Here is a 17,126-nt window from a genome sequence, read left to right as displayed (position 1 = left end):
GGCGGGACTATTTCCCATCTGGATTATGGAGAATCATCGTTTCACCTTCGAGGTCGATTTTCTGTCGGTGACGGAGGATTTTAACGACTGGTGTAATGTGTCCAAGACTAAAGACATGATAATCCACTTCAGGAAGTAGCCTCCACCGATTCCCTCTGTTTTTATTCATGGCCGAGCTGTTGAAGTTGTCCGTCAAATATCTGAGAACAACAATCGACAACAATCTCACATTTGAAGCCGACACTGATGCTGTTTGTGCAAAGGTCCACCAGCGATAAACGTCTATCACAAGGGGAGAAGGTTTAATGTGGATTCTGCTCACAGATCTATAGAATCTAACCAAGATGAAAGACTTTGAGACGTAAGAACTCATTCGTCCCTGCGACCGTCGGCCTCATTAAAGCATCATGTGATCTACAGGCCCTTATGTACATGTGCGTTGTGTGTATAGAATTATTACTTTCCTTTATTCTCTGCTGGCTGTAACACAAACGGACTCTTGGGGATAATAAAGTTTATCTTGACCTGCTGCTTCACTCTATTTTATGTAACGTCATTATCTCGACTTTCTCTGACGTCCAGCAGGTTGTTTGTTTTATTCCCCTGATCTCTTACTTTTGCTCTGTGTGTGAAATCATCCACTTTTATTCTGCACTTTCACCTTTTTGCCATTTATTGCAAAAGGTCTTCAATCCATGATGCCATAAACACACACAGAACCACTAACACACTGGTGCATGAAGGGGTTTTTCATGTGCACAGTATTTCACATGAAATGTGAAGCTGGCATCTGCAACACGTTTTACATATTTCCATAAAAGCATGTTTCTTTATTTCTTCACGACTTTTCATATTCATGATTTGTTACAATGAGATTTCTGGGGTTTATTTACTTGAATATGCTTTGTACTGGTGATAAAGTGTTTATGTACAGTTTATGATTTCACCTTTTTATTGTACTTTTATGATTCATTCATATATCAATGTGTAGAGTGGAGCTCTGACTGTGTCGTCCCACTGAACTGAAACACAACTGAACGAAAAGCAATGAGACAATGTCCAGCTGACTCTAGTTTATTTACCCATTACACATGGAACCTTAGCCATCATCGCAACAATTGTCCCCCCCCCCCCCTGAGAAATTTGGCAGGAGCCGCCACTGCCATAAACATTTAGGCCATTCATTAAGCCAATTTTGTTCTTCCTGAATTAAATTGTATTTCATAGAAAAACATTTACTTGAATATAATAAAATCCAAAAAACAGGTTTAACTTTGACATATTTTTACATCTGTCTATAAAACATGTTGAAGCCTTTCAGTGTGAAGCTTGTTCAAATGGTGTTTATATGTTTTCTTACAGACTTTTTACTTTTTACCAAACAGACACCACCAGAAATCCTGTTTTTATTTCCATGTTATCTACTGATGTGAATTTTTACTTATAACTGCATGTTTGAATGGCTTATACAAAGCTCTCCTGGAAGTAGTTTGTTGCTGTAGAAAGATAAGATCAGGTGTACGTGCATTGAGGAGGAAGTGGAGCTGAATTTCATCTTTAAACCAGTTTCTGCTGTGACTAAGCAGGAGTCAGAATTTCATCATACGGTCACTTTTCCAGGCATCAAAAGGCTTTTTACATTTAATTACAGTTCTATTTGTAGTTTGGGTAAAAGTAAATGTGATAAATTAAAACTACTGCTGCACATGGTTCTTGTTATGTTCTTATTCACACTGTGTGTTTGAAGGTGATCACCAGCATTTCAGACATCATAGATACATGCTCTTTAAAAGTCTGCATTTTAAGCAGCAGTCTTCATGCAGAGCATCTAGAGTCAGAGGAAGGATCCTGAAAAGACTCAATAAATTGATATATTATCTTCTGATCTCCATGAAGCCGTCGCTACCTCCACCCAGGAGCTCATGTTCTCACCCATGTCCATTGTTGTGTTCGTTGGTTTATCAGCAGGATTACACAAAAACTACTGAACCAATATCCACAAAACTTGGCAGAAGGATGGAACCAAGAACCCAATGAGTTTGGTGCAGAAACGGACAAAGGGGCAGGTAGTTTTTCACTTTGTTTAAAATGAACATTTTGGACTTTTCCACCAGTTTCCCAGTGAATGATTCCCATTTAGAGAACTGATATATTAGTGTTTGCAGTTTGATTGAACTGGACTGTCGGGGCTCGGCGGAGGCACTCAGAGGTAAATTCTACATCTTGTGTCATTCTAGTGTTTATGAATTAAGTCAACACACAAATGTCAGATTATTTGCTTGCCTGTAAATCAGTGATAATATAGACGTCTTTGGAATTAGAATTAGAATTAAAGGAAACATGTTGCGTGCTGTAGTTTTAACAACTGATTGCATGTTTCCTGTTAGGCAACATTGTTTCCTGTCATCAAAAAGTCAAAGACATCTTCCACAACATGAAATGATCATAATCTACAAAGATATTTTACACTGAAGACATATTTGAGGGAATACTACATTTTCTTTTTTATTGTATTAAATTTCCATCATTCCTATCGCCATTATTTCAGATATCATATAATTCAAAATGTTCAGTAACTATAAGGACGACAGTTCTGTCTCGTGCAGGGACGTGTGGTGATTTCTATCACGGTGGCTCGACAGCAACAGAAACGTATTAAAGTACAAGCAACCTCAGAGTTGGGGTGTGAGGTTCCTGTGAAGAAGGAAACTGACTCAGAAAACAGAAGTGCACAAACACCTTCCTCTCTCATATTGATAAGAGATGTGTTCCACTGATTCTCTACCTGTCTTGAAGTGTGTCTGAGTGGCGCTGCTGGATGGGACCATGGGGCACTCTTTGCTCGGTGTGCTGTCGTTATTCTGTGAGTACATCAGTAACTTTTATTCTGTGAATGCAAAGTGTTTATTAGATGTTTGTCCAACCACAGCAACAGCCGCTGAAACTGAAATGTCATTATCTATTTGCAGAGGTAACTAGCCACATGTATTCTGTTACATGCACTTAAATAACTTTTATTTGAGACTAAATTGTGATTGTTGGAGAACCGTTAGAAAGTGGAAATTATATTTTCTTTAAATTTATTATTTGATGCCCGACACATGAAAAAAGACCAATTTTATACCTGATTCATTGATTTATTTGCCAAAAGATAATTTGATATCAGAAAAGTTGATTTAGAAACAAATCAAACATTGTGATGTTCTAATGGGAATTATAGACTTTAAAGTTACAGGCTGTGAATATTGTCCCGATGATTATCAGAGAAACAATCATCTGATCCACATGAATTCAAATAAATGGATCAAAGACAGTAGATTACTGATATTTTAACTTCTTTTATTCATTGAGTTATTGATTCTCAAGCCATTTCATACTTTTGTACAATTTCTTTGATGGGTAGTTTTAATACTACTGCTCATACTCACTTTTACAATATAACAGTACTTACTAATAGACTTATTACTAGAGTCTGTACTGTGTTTGATTATTTACCAGGTTTAATAATGTCTGATGAGATACCAATGTTTCTTTCAGTGCTGAATACACTCCTCTCCTGTGGACACACTGAATGTGAGTCAACTCTTTTCTTTATTGCTATCTATCTTTATTAATATGTGTATTTCATCCCATTTTTCTTTGTGTATGTTGTTACTAAGATTTGTGAGTATATGAATGAACTGCAAACTTATAGAACAAAACTCTGGTTGGTATTTCCTCTAACGATGTTCTGTTTGTGCGGGGGGGGGGGGTAGATGCTGAGCTGACCTTTGAACCCAACTCAACCACTCTATATTCTGGGGAGCATGTTAATTTCACGTGTCACATGAGAGAAGCAAATGTCAGTGAGTGGTATTATGAATTCAAGTGGAACGACAAACCACTCGTCCCCATCACTTCCACTAACGTCCTCAGGATTCCAGAGCTAACCCCAGACAGGAACGGGGATTATCAGTGCATTGCTCACCATAACAGCTCAGAACAGAACAAACGAAGCAATAGGGCCACTCTTTCTGTATCAGGTGAGATATCCAGAATCATTGCCACCGCTGGGAGGTTCACCCACAGACATGTTGAGATACAGGATAAAGAGAAATACAAGTAAAGCAGTTCACAATAAATGGGACAGTAGAAACATGAAGCTTATTTTCCACATCGTGGCGACAGCCGGACAAATCCACTTTTCTTCTTCTAAATAAATGCGTCGTTCAGTCTCCACAGTCAAAGCTGAAATACCTGATCTCAGTTCCTTATGTCGACCTTTCACACTGACAGAAATTCAATCAGATCATTCACTCACTTAAGTTTAGCTTTTTGTTTGACATAGACATTATAAAAACATTGGAGGAGCAGAGAACAACTGAAGCAGAATGTGTATACTCAATTATATATGATGAAAATATACATTTTTGCCATGGATTTATACTACATGTACTAAATTATAAAATAATCATGATTGATTTCTAATTAATTATAAAGATATTATTAGTTGTTATTTTAATGGATATATACTACATACTGAACATACAAAATAAATAATGAATTGATATCTAATTAACTATGCAAATATAGATTTCTGCTATTTTAATGGATTTATACTACATATACCGAATTATTTAATTTGATCATGAATTGATTCCTAATGGAAGTATTATTTTATCCATGTATACTATATAACTACATATACAGTACTTAATTATAAAATAATCATGAATTGATTAATAATTATTAATGAAGATATGTTTTACTATGTTGATGATTAAGACTACATATACAGAATTATAAAATAATGATGAATTGATTCCTAATCAACATTGAAAATACATAATTTTCTTTAATAAATGTATACTACTACAGATGTAAAGATTAATAATGAATTGTGTCCTAATTAATGATGAAGATATAATGTTTGCCTAATTTAATAGATGGTTCACTACATAAACTGAGTTTCATAAAGTATTAAGGAAGGATTCCTAATTAATGATGTAAATATTCTTTACCAAGCAGCACACAAACCCAGAGCCACAGTGAGAGCATCCAGGACGTCCATACCAGTGGCCGGCACTCTGACTCTGACCTGTTCTGTTGAGGAGTCTGCGGGTTGGAGCTATGACTGGTTCACACGTTCCCCAGACCATGATGAAACTGCCATCGCAACAAATCGTGTGCTAAACTCTATCAGCATCTCACACGGAGGCATCTACTGGTGCAGGGGAAGAAGGACTAACTCAGATTTCTTCTCAGAGAAGAGTCATGTGCATCACATCGAGAAAACCTGTGAGTAGCATGCTTTCATGACTGGCTACGATGAAAACAGAACCAATCAGCAGCAATATTAACCAGTTCTCTCTGTTGGTTTTATATTTGTGTTTGAATGTTCAGTGTCCAACAGAAGCTTTGTCATGCTGCAGCACAACTGGACTCAGATATTCAGTGGTGAGACGATCTCTGTCAGGTGTGAGATCCAGGGAGGAGGAGACACCCAGTGGGACTATGAATGGAGGACAACAAGCTCCCACCAACCAGTCACTGGTACAAACACAGCTCCCACACACAGTGAATACAGGCTGGGCACTGCCTCTGTTTTCCACAGTGGAGAGTACTGGTGTAAGGCCAGAGCGGACTTGTATTCCTCAACAGAGTGGAGTGACGCCTTCCAGCTGAGAGTAACACGTAAGTCCAATCATCTTTCAATACCTCCACGAGGACGTTACGTCTTCACCTCTTTCTATTTGTTTTTCTTGGCAGGATTACATAAAAACTACTAAACCAATTTCCGCCCAATCCCCAGATAGCATCTGGGTGTGGACCTAAACTGGTCCACATGTAAAACAGCAAATACCTTAAAGCAAACCTGTGTCTTTTTTGGCACACATCAGGTGCTCTAGGCAAAGTGTAATCTGGATGTGGACCTCAAGTGGTCCATGAATGGCTCAAACAGCACATAACAAATCGGGGCCACCTTTGGCCCTTTTGGTGACAAACGGTATTGCTACGTCTTATCTGTGGCCCAACTCTGGCAAACAGAAGTGGACTGCCCAAGTGCCATCATTCCATGAGGTGTGTGGGCTGGATGACAGTGTGACAGTGTGGGCCACATCTGGGCCAAAAGCATTTAGCTATGTGGGGATCAATGAACCTATTACATTTTGAGATTCATTATTAGACCTTTTTTGTCTTATATATTTTACTATCAGAACTTTGCCCTCTACTGAGTGAAATTCTGCTTCATACGCTTTAATCTTTTTTCCCCATTTAATTTGTCTTTCATTTTCTCTCACACAATTTGAAAGCAAATAAACCCAGGCCCAGGCTGATTGCCGATAACACAACCATAACAGGAAAGGGAAGCGTAGCACTGATCTGCTCTGTGGATAACGCGGCTGAGTGGAGATACGACTGGTTCAGAAGAACCTCAGCCTCCTCTGCAGCTCAGATCATAAGATATAATGAAACAGATGATGAAATCAGCATCTCAGAGGAAGGCATCTACAACTGCAGAGGAAGGAGAGGAGACACAACTTTCTTCACAGAGGACAGCGACCGAGTCACAATAGAGAACAGAGGTAAGAGTCAGTTTAGAAATCCAAAGACTAGTTACCTCCGCTATGGAGGTTATGTTTTGTCCCTGTACGTTTCTTTCTTTGTTTGTTTGTCAGCAGGATTACGCAAAAACTACTGGATGGATTTCCACGAAACTTGGGACAGAACCAATGAAATTTAGATGGAATCCAAACATCCAGACTTTCTTTAACACGATGTAACTTTTACTGAGCAACAGCGCCCTCTGCAGCCACACGTGCTATTTTTTAAAAACTTCTGAGTCTTTTTAACTGATCTACAGTTCAGCTTCACTCCTCAACTGGAGCTGGTTGTGACAGTTGAAGCTGTGACTCTCAGTCAGTTCTTCTCACAGGAGATGGAACCCACTCACCAGAGTTACAGAGAACAGACGTTCAGGGAGTGAAGGAGGAAACTTTCTCCATATTAAGGCAGAGAATCATTCCATTAACTTGGAAGCTGCTGTTTTAAGGTTAAAAAGTTGCATAGTGTTTTGCTTTAAGATTGTGTGATGCTTTTTTTTATTATTTTCCCTGATGAAAAGATGAGAGGACTGGTATCTGTAAAGTTTGGTGGAGGTATGAGCTGTACTGAGTGCCATTCTACTTTCTTCTGTTCTCTGTTTCTATTTGTGATCAGTTTCCCACAAGGCGTCTGTGGCCCTGCAACCTAACTGGTCTCTGATATTCAGCGGTGAGATGATCACTGTCCGGTGTGAGGTCCCTGCAGATGTACTGACTGAGTGGGAGTATGAATGGACCAAACCCAACTCAAATACGTTTCCAACACACAATGAATACAGGATTGTCAATGCATCCTCGTCTGACAGTGGAAGCTACAGGTGTTTGGCTAAAGACAAGAAGAACTTGAATTCCACAACCGAGTGGAGCAATGTCGTCACATTAACAGTTTCTGGTGAGAAAGACCGAGTTTTGAGAAACTGGCAAAGGTCTCCTTCAATTTATGTTCATATGCGCTGATAAAAAATATAATACAACAAAAAAGTAACTAGGGATGCACCGATTCAAAAGCTGAACATCTTACCGATATTTATCTTGTTGTTGCTATCAGCCTATTGGCGAGTAAGATGATGTTCACCGATGTTTATATGTTATTCTCATCTGGGAGGAAACAATTGCTGTTCAGATCCAAGCCAAAATATCCTGTATACAAACAATCTGGGACCAAGGTCCTGCCGATACACGACCAATCGTGAGTCAGCCTCAGCTGTCAGTCATGATGTTTCACCCTGTTTTTATAACGTCAAAAACTAATTCAATTCAACCCAAAACTTGAACATACAGTACATCAGAGGTACAAGAACTTCCTTTCTTCCTGAGATAATTTGACCTATACTGCAGCCAGCCACCAGGGGGTGAACTCACTTTTGTGGAGCTGTGATGGCGTCCATCTTTATATACGGTCTATGCTCAGCACCTTTGGACCAGATGGATGTGGGCCACTTCAGGCAGTGATGCGGCTCCTCTAGCTTTCCTGTGGACAGAATGGATCCGAGCCTAAACTCGTCCACTTGTTAAAGAGCTAATGTGGCCCAACTATCCCAAAACAAACCTGGGTCTTTTATAGTAAACATGCGGTGCTCTAGGCAAAGTGTAATCTGGATGTGAACCTAAAGTGGTCCATGTGGTGAATATGGCCCAAATAGATCAAAACGAATCTGGGCCACATTTGGCACCTTTGGTTAATGTACGGTACTGCTGTGGCTAACTTGTGGCTCTGATATGGCAAACTTGGTGGTATAATCTGGGCCAAAGCATTTTTTTACTTTTGCTTTTACTGCTGTTTTAGTTTTTACGACTGCAGAAGAGCAAAGGTGATACATTTTCTACTCATTTTATTCAACTCAAATAAAATGGACTAAATGCCAAAGTGTTTTTAACATTAACAGAAAGACCAGCGGCTAACCTGAGTGCTGACCACAGAGCCCTTCCAGTAGGGGGCAGTGTGCTCCTGACCTGCTCCGTGGGCCCATCATCACCTGGCTGGAATTATTATTGGTACAGAGGTGAGAAAACCTCGGAGCCCCTGACGGATGAGGATTTCAAGTCAAATGGACAAAGTGCTAGTGCCTCACGTGAAGGACTGTACTGGTGCAGAGGAGGAAGAGGAGATCCAGTTTACTACACCAAGTACAGTAACTCAGTCAGTATTCATGAAACTGGTGAGTGCGGAGAAAATCCATTCTGCATTCATGACTGTTTGTTGAGATTACGAAAAGGTTGATGCTGATACAAGCTGTTATTCTATCTTTATTGGTGAATATGAATAGTCCACAACAGAGCTGCTGTGACTCTTCAACCCAACTGGCCGAACAGATACAGCGGAGAAACCGTCACACTTAGGTGTGAGATCCAGGGAGGAGACTCTGAGTGGGAGTATGAATGGACAGCAACCAGCTCACATACACCTCCCAACACAAATGAATTCAGGATTCGTTTGGGGTCACATTTGAGCGGCAGTTTCTGGTGTCAGGGCCGACTGAAAGGTGCACGGCAGAATTCAACAGGATGGAGTGTTCCCGTCACGTTGTCTAGCGGTGAGTCAAGTCATATTTAGTATTAAAAATATAGGTGTTTAAGTTTAAATATTACAAAGTTTATATCTGTTAAATGCACATGTACAAAAGAGAAGCCAAAATATCCTGGATACCAGCCATCTTGCACTTTTCACGTCATTTCGAGCCAGTCTGTGAAATCATGATGGAGGTGTGGAGCTGGGGCATCGAGGTCCCGCCGATACATGTGCTTGACCAATCACGAGTCAGAGTCAGCTGTCAATCATGACGTTTCACTGTTTTTATATCATCAAATAACTAATTAAAACCAAACTGATCAGAAACATGAACACGTGAACAAACTAAAATGAAAGAAACCATGGTTGACATATACTGCAGGCAGCCACCAGGGGGCGATTGTTATAATTTGGCTTCACTTTTGGGGGCAGTCATGTCGATGGCTGAATGTGTAGCATCCAGAAATTGCATTGCTTCCAAAATGAACATCTCTAGACAAACATGAAGACGTGTTTTTGTTCTGACGATGTTCCGTTTCAGCGGCTGCACCACAACCTGTCGTCACTGTCTCTCCGACATGGCTGACTCCTGGAGCCTCAGTGACTCTCACCTGTGGGGTTCAACATCCGACTGCAGGATGGAGGTTCTACTGGTACAGAGTTGACCCGATTAGTTCCTATGCAGACACCAGATGTCAATACACATTTCCATATGGGATGAGTTCTATTGACATTCCTGACCAGTACAGTTATGAGCTGCTCCCAGGAAGCAACGGAGGGACTGAACAAAACTCCTACGTCATCCAAGGCCAGACGAAGTCAGCAAGTTATGCATGTCGAGCTGGAAGAGGAGACCCCGTGTTTTACACTGAGTACAATGAGCCAAAGTTGGTCTGGTCTGGAGGTGAGTTTGTTTCTTTCTCTTGAAGCAGATGTTATCGCTTCAGTCGGTCAGTTACTTCGGGAACATTACTTTGGCTGGTTCCTCCAGGTGATTAACTTTTAGAGGTGATAGGTCAAAGGTCAAGACAAATACAGGGTTAGAGAGACAATCTAATGATCAGAAAATCATTCTCCAAAATCTAATGTCATATGAAATCATTTTTTGTGTGCATCCTATAGGACTGACCTGATGTTGATATTATTTATGATCATATGCTCAGACTGACATCATCATGATGTCAGTGTGATTTTCAACAAACGATGTATTTCTGACGTTTCCCCTGTTAAATGACGCAAAGCCTAAAATGACACCTTTAATCTGGAAACATTACAAATGTATTCTCGTAATATTATGACCTTATTCCCAAAAACAAGAATGTGACAGAGATGGAGTCTCTGCTGATGGCTTCACGTTTTTAATGCTCGACAAATTTAAACCATTAGTTGCTGTTTCACACTTCATGTCACGTTTTTCAGATTCCTATGCGTCAGTGTCTCTCACAGTTAGGCCGGACAGAGTGCAGCACTACTTTGATGACAAGATCCGTCTGACCTGCGAGGGAAACTCTGATGAGTGGAGATTGTGGAGGTTTTCTGAAGACAAAGTACGATTGTTAGAGTGCGACTCTCAGGAGACAATCCCAAGGTTCACATGGTCCATGTATAATCTTTCTCCTGGAGTTTACTGGTGTGAATCTGGATCAGAGCTCAGCAACGCAGTCAACATCACTACAGGTTGTAATTTTTCATTGAATCTATTCACACTGTGCATGTTTCCAACATCCCATAATGTGATTTAAAGGTAGAGTAACTAAAATTGGGGAGCACTGCCTCCCTTCACTGCTCCTTCAGGAGCTGCACCCCCCACATTTACCAAGGTGCATCACATCAAACATGATCTCTGGATGAAATTCACCCTCTTTATTCACACAAACCACACGTTCAACGACCAGAATCAGCTGCGAGAGTGTGTCCGTCTGCCGTTAAACAAGCAGACATCACGTAACTGTGTGGACGCCACAGCCTGCAGCGCCATCCGGAGGCTGTTTCCCTCTCTTTACTCAAGAGGGTGGTCTTTTGGTTTGAGAGCAGGACTTATTGATGTCACATTCAGATTTTGTGATGCTCTCACTCAAAACCCTGCACTCACACTCAACTCTACCCTGCTTGAGCTCAGATGTCCTGCTCTTGAAGCCAGGGCTGTGTATTTAAACCAGATGTTTTTCCAGCGCACACACAACGTACAGCTCATGGACGTGAGGAGCAGAATTTGACAAAAAGTGCATTGAATGACTTTGGCTCCCCTTTAACATCTAATATTTAGACTTATGCTGTTTATATACGAGCTGAATTATCAGGTTGTTCACATTGTTGATGGTTTTTTAACTGTTTACAGTTTCACGTCGTGTTATCCTGGAGAGCCCTGCCCATCCCGTGACTGAGGGACAGTCCGTTACTCTCGGCTGCTCATGGTTAAGAACAAACCTCTATTCCAACTTCTCTTTCTACAAAAATGGTGAATTCCTCCAAAGTGATGTCGGAGGGAAACTGGAAATCTCAGCTGTGTCAAAGTCAGATGAAGGTTTCTACAAGTGTGAACATTCAGGATACTTCTCATGGGAGAGTTGGATGTCAGTAAAATGTGAGTGTGATCAGTATGAGGTAGAAAAGGAGTCTCCAGGTTGTAAAGTAGATTAAAATCTTTTCTACTCATGCAGTATTTTCACTGAAACGGCTTCTAAACACCAGGTGCACTTGGTCAAAACTTTTTCACATATTTTTACGACTGGAAACTTCTTTTTACACATATACAAAGTATTTCTACAACTCCAAAACTTTTTTGCACATATTAAAATATTTCTTCAAATACAAAACTTATTCACACAGTTGTTTTTTTTCAAATCAAAATGTCTGCTGAAGTTTTGGTTCTATATTTTTTTCCACGTCATGGATCTGCCTTTGCTCCTCACTGCTCCTCGTCTGATCCATTTAATCCTGCAGCACCTCCCCACTCGTCTCCTGTGCCGCTGGTCATTGGGCTGGTTGGTGGCATCACACTGATTCTCTTCCTCTCGCTGCTACTGTTGTGTTGGTGCAGGAATTCAAAGAGTGAGAGCTGCTCTTGTTCATTTCATTTAAATCAAACTTATTTCAAACTATTGTCACGATAGTCATGGAGTAGAGGTTGAAAAATAAAATCATGTAACGTGATCATTATTGTCTTTTTCACAGATCTGTGTTGTGACAGGTTGGTCCCACTCTCTCTTGTTTCATCTTCAACAAAACAGCAATACTTTACTTTTTCTTTTTCATTCACTTCTGATTATTTGACTGTTTCAGGCTCAGCCAGTCTCTGAGAACCAATCAGAGCTCAGACCCAACTGTCCACCACGATGAAAACCAACTGCAAGTGTACTCGTCTCTTCTCCACGGTCAGCCTTCCTTCTCCTACTGAATGCCTTCACAGCTATTTCTAAGTTGTTGCTTTTAAGAACAGTCACAAAGTTTTCGAATTACATTTCATGTTGATTTGATTTTTTATTGACTCGTAGGTGACAACTGCATCTATGAATCAATCAGAGGAAACACGGAGGAAGGTACTGTATAAAATGTGCCTCCTGCAGAGACGTCTGAAGTGAAAAACCTTCTGATTTCAGGTGGACGGGCAGATGAGTACAGAAATGTCCAACACAATGTCATGACATCAATACACACGCGTGGTTTTCCAACATCTCATTTGAGTCACATGGTCCCAAAGACAGACATTTGGACTTTTCAATTTAATCTGAAGCAGAGTTACAGGTGGAAAGGTGCCTCAGACCAGGCTCCAGACCAATGCACCAGAATGTAGTCAGACCCAGATCAAACTGAACCAGGGATCGGTTTTGCTGCACCCATATAATGTTTGAACAACAAGGACGTTCATTTGCATTGGAACACGTGTGGAGCACCTGAAGCTGGTGATGCTGGTTGTAATAGAGATATTAGAGTGGCAACGAAATCAACTAAATGAATAAAACAGTGGTTCTCAACCTTCTCAAGTCGTTTTCTGTCTGATCTTTACAGGAACCCGAGGTGATCCAGAGGAGAGGTCTGACTACGTTAATGAAAATCCACATTCAGCTTCAGGTACAAATATTAACAACTGGCTGTTAAGCTACTGGCTCATGTGCATTTGAAATAAACCTCAACTGAAACTCCATCATATCATTATTAAATAGTTCTTTTACGATAAGTATGCAGTTAAATTGGTGTCTCAAATTTCAAATCCTTTGTGTAAAACTATGAACAGCCTTGATCATGTTGTAGGGTTGAAGTATCAAGTGTGTATTTCAGAAATTTGCAGTTATTGTCACTTTGTTTCAGGACCACTATGAATGGTGCATCCTCCAGAAAACAAGAATATGAAAATCAACATTCATCCTTAAACACCTTCACATATTAGACTCACCAGTTTTGTAACAGCTCATTGGAAAGAACGACATGATCTGGATTGAATTTCAGTATAAATGAAAAAAGAAATGCTGTGATATTTGCTTTTGTGTTTACGGTCAATATTTCAATTGGCTGATATGGGCCTTTTAATATATGCGCCGATATGAAAAGGTTTAGTTTACAGGATAAACAATGTGCATTATGATTATATTTTTAAATTGAATTTTTTTTTGTCTTAATTCAAGTTCTATATATTCTGTCGCATTTGTGTTTTCTTTCAATTTATCTTTATTTCCTTAAAAAATATTGTTTTACTCAAGCTTTATTGCCAGTTTTATATATAAGTGATAGTTTTTTACTCCTTGATATCGGTATCGGCATTGGCCCCTGAAAAAAGCTTATTCTGTATATTCAGAATCATGGAGCAGAGGTTGAAAAATAAAATCATGTAACGTGATCATTATTGTCTTTTTCACAGATCTGTGTTGTGACAGGTTGGTTCCACTCTCTCTGGTTTCATCTTCAACAAAACAGCAATACTTTACTTTTTCTTTTTCATTCACTTCTCATTGTTTGACTGTTTCAGGCTCAGCCAGTCTCTGAGAACCAATCAGAGCTCAGACCCAACTGTCCACCATGATGAAATCCAACTGCAAGTGTACTCGTCTCTTCTCCACGGTCAGCCTTCCTTCTCGTACTGAATGCCTTCACAGCTATTTCTGAGTTGTTGCTTTTCAGAAGAACCTAGTCACAAAGTTTCCAATTACATTTCATGTTGATTAGATTTTTTATTGACTCGTAGGTGACAACTGCATCTATGAATCAATCAGAGGAAACACGGAGGAAGGTACTGTATAAAATGTGCCTCCTGCAGAGAAGTCCTAAATGAAAATCCTTCTGATTTCAGGTGGACGGGCAGATGAGTACAGAAATGTCCAACACGATTTCATGACATCAATACACACGCATGGTTTTCCAACATCTCATTTTAGTCACATGGCCCCAAAGACAGACATTTGGACTTTTCAGTTTAGTCTGAAGCAGAGTTACAGGTGGAAAGGTGCCTCAGACCAGGCTCCAGACCAATGCACCAGAATGTAGTCAGACCCAGATCAAACTGAACCAGGGATCGGTTTTGCTGTGCCCATATAATGTTTGAAGAACAAGGACGTTCATTTGCATTGGAACACGTGTGGAGCATCTGAAGCTGGTGATGCTGGTTGTGATAGAGATATTAGAGTGGCAACGAAATCAACTAAATGAATAAAACAGTGGTTCTCAACCTTCTCAAGTCGTTTTCTGTCTGATCTTTACAGGAACCCGAGGTGATCCAGAGGAGAGGTCTGACTACGTTAATGAAAATCCACATTCAGCTTCAGGTACAAATATTAACAACTGGCTGTTAAGCTACTGGCTCATGTGCATTTGAAATAAACCTCAACTGAAACTCCATCATATCATTATTAAATAGTTCTTGTATTTCAAATCCTTTGTGTAAAACTATGAACGGCCTTGATCATGTTGTAGTATCAAGTGTGTATTTTAGAAATTCGCAGTTATTGTCACTTTGTTTCAGGACCACTATGAATGGTGCATCCTCCAGAAAACAAGAACATGAAAATCAACATTCATCCTTAAACACCTTCACATATTAGACTCACCAGTTTTGTAACAGCTCATTGGAAAGAACGACATGATCTGGATTGAATTTCAGTATCAATGAAAAAATAAATGCTGTGATATTTGCTTTTGTGTTTACGTTCAATATTTCAATTGGCTGATATGGGCCTTTTAAGATATGCGCCGATATGAAAAGGTTTATTTTACAGGATAAACAATGTGCATTATGATTATATTTTACATTGAACTTTTTTTTTTTGTCTTAATTCAAGTTCTATATATTCTGTAGTATTTGTGTTTTCTTTCAATTTATCTTTATTTCTTTAAAAATATTGTTTTACTTAAGCTTTATTGCCAATTTTATATATAAGTGATAGTTTTTTACTCCTTGATATCGGTATCGGCATTGGCCCCTAAAAAAAGCTTATTCTGTATATTTTTGACGCAGTCATGCAACAAAAGTTTGAATGCAACCTGTGTGTTTTTCATTCGTACATATATATATGTCTTTGTTATTATTCACAAATGACTCAATGGAGGACGATGTCACAAAGGACATCGTCTGGCTGTGTGTTATGTTCCATATACAGTCTGTGGTTATGTGTGATTATTTCCATGGCTCGTATTTCTCTGTTTGATTAATACACTCGTCTGCAGACAGTTTAGCTTTTTGTTTTGAAATGTGATGAACTGTAACAGATTATAATTCAAATAGATAATTGAATGTGTTCTTTCTTTTATCTTTATTAAACTGTGAAATCCCACCTGGACTGTGTCGATATGTCCTGTTTTATTTGAAATCCCTCACCTTAAGTGTCCTCAGTTTAACCAGAAACTTTATCATAAACAGCTATAAATGAAAATAAAACACAAATGCAGCCAAATATATAGAACATGAATGAATATGTTCTGCTTATTCTTTGAAATAAAAGTTTTTCTTCTTTGTGGATCAGCAAATAAACACTGATGCAACACGTCAGTGAACGGCTGATATCTGCCAATTCTTATCAACCAATAAATCAGTCGAGTACTTATTGTCTGCTGCACATAGCTTTTACTGACATGAGGACATTGTTTCGCTGTTATTATTATGTTGGTGGGTTTTAAAAAACAGTCTAACCAGTGGAAAAGGGGCTTGAGACCAGTGAGAGTTGTTTCTCATCTGTTGTTAAAGCAACATTATGCAATTTTCTTTACCTTAAAGCAGCAGCTTGATTAAAGTGAGTCTGATGTTTGAGTGTGAACGTGTCAAAAAGAGTTAATCGGGGCTAGTGAACAAGATATGGAGTAAGACGCAAATTTCAGTGCTCCTGCAGAAGCGACAATATTTTCATCAAAAAACAGCTACTATTACATAAATATCAGCCACAAAGCTCACCGAGGACAACACAAAGAGGCCAAAAGCTGACTTATGCAAGCTACGTCATTTTGAATGGCGGAAAAGCTTCAAAAATACAAATATAAATCCGGCGGTAGCTCATCGCGGCCTACAAGAACCACGAGACAGAGACCACCAGGTGATCCTGGTGTAAACGGTGTGGGCTTTGTAGATAATTGGCAAACTTTTTGGAGGAAACCTGGTCTTGTTAGGAGAGACGGCGTTCATCCCACTTGGGATGGAGCATCTCTCTTATCTAGGAATATTACCCAGTCTATTAAATGACAACCCAGAGTTGGGACCAGGACGCAGAGCTGCAGTGCTACACACTTCTCTGCGCTCCCTCTGGATCAGTCACACAAACCCATAGAGATTGTGTCTGTCCACCGTCCCATTACATTATTTAAATCAAACAATAACAGAGGGAGAATTCCACACAAAAATCTAATACAAATTAACACAACCTCTGCAACAACTCAGGAAACAAAGACTTTTAAATGTGGTCTGTTAAACATAAGATCATTGTCATCAAAGGCTATTTTAGTTAATGAACTAGTCTCAGATCATAAAATAGATTTATTGTCCCTCACTGAGACGTGGCTGCATCCTGATGAATATGTCAGTCTAAATGAATCTACCCCCCCCCCCCCAGTCATGT

At 39.6% G+C, this 17,126-nt stretch overlaps 1 protein-coding gene across 1 annotated transcript; it reads left to right on the top strand.

The window, feature by feature from the left end:
• Window positions 1–5,486: 5,486 nt before the first annotated feature.
• LOC117752150 lies at window positions 5,487–15,401 on the top strand (the record flags this gene model as incomplete). Its single annotated transcript, XM_034569341.1, has 13 exons — window positions 5,487–5,673; window positions 6,294–6,566; window positions 7,201–7,476; window positions 8,471–8,743; window positions 8,852–9,118; window positions 9,635–9,997; window positions 10,513–10,770; window positions 11,432–11,677; window positions 11,956–12,144; window positions 12,268–12,283; window positions 12,376–12,467; window positions 14,378–14,849; window positions 15,047–15,401. Coding segments are annotated over 12 exons (2,634 nt in total), but the record flags the coding sequence as incomplete, so codon positions are not given.
• Between the last annotated feature and the right edge of the window lie 1,725 nt (window positions 15,402–17,126).

Source organism: Hippoglossus hippoglossus, chromosome 18 (assembly GCF_009819705.1).
Source record: "Hippoglossus hippoglossus isolate fHipHip1 chromosome 18, fHipHip1.pri, whole genome shotgun sequence".
NCBI classification, from domain to species: Eukaryota; Metazoa; Chordata; class Actinopteri; order Pleuronectiformes; family Pleuronectidae; genus Hippoglossus; species Hippoglossus hippoglossus.
The sequence above is the reverse complement of the archived record's forward strand: the minus strand, read 5'-3'. Positions and strand labels throughout refer to the sequence as shown.